Source organism: Triticum aestivum, chromosome 2B (assembly GCF_018294505.1).
Source record: "Triticum aestivum cultivar Chinese Spring chromosome 2B, IWGSC CS RefSeq v2.1, whole genome shotgun sequence".
NCBI lineage: Eukaryota > Viridiplantae > Streptophyta > Magnoliopsida > Poales > Poaceae > Triticum > Triticum aestivum.
In genome coordinates, this window is record NC_057798.1 from 244,679,598 (window position 1) to 244,683,642 (window position 4,045).

Below are 4,045 nucleotides of genomic sequence, written 5' to 3' on the forward strand. Positions count from 1 at the left end.
AGTGATCGGTACGTGATGTCATTGAACAGATACTCTGGAAGTTAGGAGCGTAAACTAAAGTAAAGAAGCGACTTAATTTTGCTCGAGTATTGACTATGAAGAAGACGAGAAGGGACTACAGTTGTAGGTGGAGTTATGTGGAGCCTGGGAGTAGCAGCGGTGCTCATCGTATAATCTCAAGTCCAATGTAGATGGAGGTTCGACGCATGGATAAATCCTAAAGGGTAGAGAACACTTGCCAAGGTGGAGAATATTTTTGTAACCTATTACAACATAATAGCACATGTACGCAAGGGGAGCCAACGACGTGTGCCGATGTCTGGGTGCTGGTGGGCAGTATTGTAGCGGTATCATGGGGAGGAGCGTCCATAGTTCATAGTTAGACCCGGGGATGTAGCCATGTTGATGAACCTCATTAACAAGTGCCTTGTGTGATTGCTTGGTTGTCGGTAGATTGATTACGCGCCTCGGATTAACTTTAACATTCCAGCGATGAAAAAAAAATGTACATATATATAAAGGTGAAAAATTATACTGATGGTCTCAGTTTGCTAGAGTTGTTCTTACACGAGGAGAGCACAAGCTGCACTTCAATTTTTTTTGAAGAAAAGATAGGTACATCTCTCTAAGTAGAGGAGTGGCACACAATGACCAGTTCTCATGCTATATTGACATGAATACACACACTCAAATTATTGCAGTAGTGACTGTGACTGTACTTGTAAAAAAAATGAGCCGTATACGTGTCTACCCAGATGGCCCGGTCAGCGATGCTTCACCAAGAGAAGCTGCAACTTCTGAAAAATCAGCTGGGTACGGAGCATGGAAGGCGACATACAAGAGCCCGACTGCGCCAACGGCCATGACCAACATGACGAACAGGATGACGGGCCTCTTCCCCCATTTCCCCATGATCCCGAGCGCAAACGGGTAGAGGAGCACGAGGATCCACACGTTGAACAACATCCCGAGCAGCACGTGCCGCGCCTGGTCCGTGAAGAACCCCCATGCCGCCGCCTTGCCTATCGCTGCCCCGACGGCCGCGACGTTCACGACGAGCACCACGATGGTCGGGAGCAGCAGCGGCACCCACCGCACGGTGTAAAGGTCGGCGAACTTGTCATTGGAGCAGGCGTCCGTCTGCTTGGACGTGAGCCTGAAGTATATCCCCTTCCCGGTGACGAGCTTGAGCGCCATGTAAAGCACCGCCGTCGGGTACACGCCCGTGGCCCCGATCATGTAAAACTGCTCGTTGCGGCACCAGTCGAGCAGCGTGATCCCCGCCCATTTCACCTCGAACATGCCGATCACGTGAATCATGCCTATGACGGCGACGAGGTACATGATGTACGTGCCGAACGGCCTCTGGATGTAGAACTGCTCTGAGAAGAGCCAGAGGACGGGGAAGAGGTTGTAGGCCAGAATGAACACCGTGACGATCGGGTAGGTCGACATGTTGAGGTAGGCGATGCGCTGCAGTGGGTGGAGCCGGCGGCCGGCCATGAGAGCATTGCTGTGGGAGAAGAACATCTCCAGGGAGCCGCCCGACCACCGGAGCACCTGGTAGAGGCGCTCGGTGAGGTTGATCGGAGCCGTTCCGCGGAAGGCGGCCGGCTCCATGGAGCAATACATGGAGCGCCACCCTTGCCGGTGCATGCGGAATCCGGTCACCACGTCCTCCGTCGCGATGTTGTACACCCACCCGACGTCTCTCCCCCATGAACTTCCATCCTCGTAGGCACACGTCATCAGGGTAGCCAGGTCATTGCTGAGTGCCTCGTCGACCAACACCGGCGTGATAGACCGCTCCTGGATTGCACCATCCGGCATCGAATTTATGAACGACGTCGAGCTACCGAACTCATTGACCTTACCTGCAAGCTTGATGTTCTCCGCTCTGTAACGTGGTGGCTCCATGCCATAGAGCGCGACACGACGGAACATGGTGCCGGTGCCAAGGTAAGAAGGCCCTTGGAGGCCGTTGAGGGAGAGCATGGTGCCGTCGAAGAAGACACGGTTGTGGTTGGCATATCGGTCCGTCGGGTCGACATCGTCGAAGCGCTGCGGGAACTGAACGAAGGCCGTGTTCTGACCGTCGCGAGGGTCGAGCATGAAGCACATAGGGGCACAAAGGGCTTGCGAATTGTTGATGTAGTGGTCGCCGTCAAAGTTGACGACGAAGGGCGCGTTGGAGAGCAACGCCGAGACACGGAGCATCACGTTCATGGCGCCTGCCTTCTTTTGGTGGTTATAACCAGGGCGCTTCTCCCGGGACATGTAGACGAGCATGGGGAGCCTCGTGTCAACATTGCTGAAGTCAAGTGGATTGTCGCTGCTCGCCGGCGATCCCAGTTGCGGTTTACAACTTGGATGGCCTAGTATGACCTGTGAGGAAAAACACGTTAATTCAAAGCTTGTTTTAATCTACTATAAATTTGAGAAGTTGGTATCCTTTCCTTTTCCTTTTAAGCCGCCAAATCACTATCCAACGAACAAATTTCGTTGACTGATCTCTCACTAGACTAATCGAAAGGTGCAACTCACAACTTTTACCTGAACAATTCCAGCATGTTGTCCTCTCCTGTGGTTCTCAACCTGCTCGATCCATGTACCAGGCCATTGTGTCCCATCAGCCATCCAGGTAGCACGTACACCATCTCCTTTGGTGCTCGAGTTATACGCATCAGATCGTTGGCGGATGGTGGTGGAAAGGGAGTCTACCCTCACCTTTAACTCATCATACTCTCTGCGCACACGCCTATGATCCCTCATGAATTCTCCCGCCATACTCCCGGCATACGGCTGCGTTTTCATCCCAAAATAGTTCTCGGGGGATCTTGGCTCTACACAGTACTTCCGACAAAAGGGGACCCACAAGACAGCGAAATTGGCAACTTCGATCATCGCCTCGTAGTGCACCAACGTGCCGCCGTCGTCCGAGAGGTAGCAGGCGTACTTGTCGACGGGGTAGTCGGTGGCGAGGATGGAGAGGATGGTGTTCACGGTGTACAAGAGGGGTTCGTCCACGGGGTCGACGGTGGTGACGAAGATGTCGATGCCCGGCAGGTTGGCGTCGCCGGAGTGGTCCGCGAGGGCGGCCAGGTCGGGGACGCGCTTGACGGGGTTGAGCTTGGGCAGCTGGTTGAGGAGCCACGAGAAGCCGAACCAGACGTCGGCGACCATGGACGTGGCCCACAGCCACACGCCGTCATGGTTCTTGTGCTTCACGCGCCATGCGAAGAAGGCGACGATGGCGACCAAGCGGACGAGAATCATGAACCTGGTACAGAACGACAGTCGTGTTCAGAACTGTAGCGGTACGTACGAGAACAGCATGCATGCAGACAAGCTAGAATGGCGCGCAGCGCAGACGGACCTGTAAGGATGCAGGATGCTTCCCTTGACCTTGAAGGTCCGGAACAGCGGCGTCCGGTTGCCGTCGCCGGCGATGGATCCCGACGCTTCTCCCTCGTCCGCGGCCACCCACACGTCGTCCTTGGCGTCGACAGCCCGCTTGGCGACGGGGGAGTCGGCTGCTAGGCTGGCGCGCCCGCTCTCGGTGTTCCCATCCGGGGCCTCGACGCGGAGGGCGTTGGCTCTGCGAGTGACTGCCGCGGCCATCGTGTAAGCCAAGCCTACGTGCACCCTGACAGCTGATCTCCCTAGCTTTTTCGTGTCGACCAGATGCTTGCCAGGCGGGGGGTTATATAGGGACTGTCAGGCGCTAGCTAGTCGCTATTGCTCGCAACCATCGGCTGCCAGTTGGGTGGCATGGTCAAATACTGCAACTGGAAGCCGCCGCACGTACGGTGGTGCACTTTTATTCCGTCTGGTCGTACCGCACCGCGGCAAGAACCATTTTCCGAGTTCTGACGGAGCAAATACGACCGACAAAAACTCACCTACTAGATATAAGTACAGTATAATACTAGTACTAGTATACAGTATCTGTATTGGTATGGAGTGACATGTTTAGGGAAAACGTGTACGCTTACAGTTAGTAGAAGCGAAGATATGGCTCCATGCCACGGAAGAAAACCAGCTG

At 54.6% G+C, this 4,045-nt stretch overlaps 1 protein-coding gene across 1 annotated transcript; it reads right to left on the reverse strand.

The window, feature by feature from the left end:
- Nucleotides 1-516: 516 nt before the first annotated feature.
- On the reverse strand, nt 517-3,659 carry LOC123044578 (mixed-linked glucan synthase 2). Its single transcript, XM_044467359.1, has 3 exons — nt 3,377-3,659; nt 2,554-3,280; nt 517-2,385 (listed from the first exon to the last, which is right to left on the reverse strand). Exons 1-3 carry the CDS (start codon nt 3,619-3,621, stop codon nt 748-750), a joined length of 2,610 nt encoding a protein of 869 aa, XP_044323294.1. The 5' UTR covers nt 3,622-3,659; the 3' UTR covers nt 517-747.
- Between the last annotated feature and the right edge of the window lie 386 nt (nt 3,660-4,045).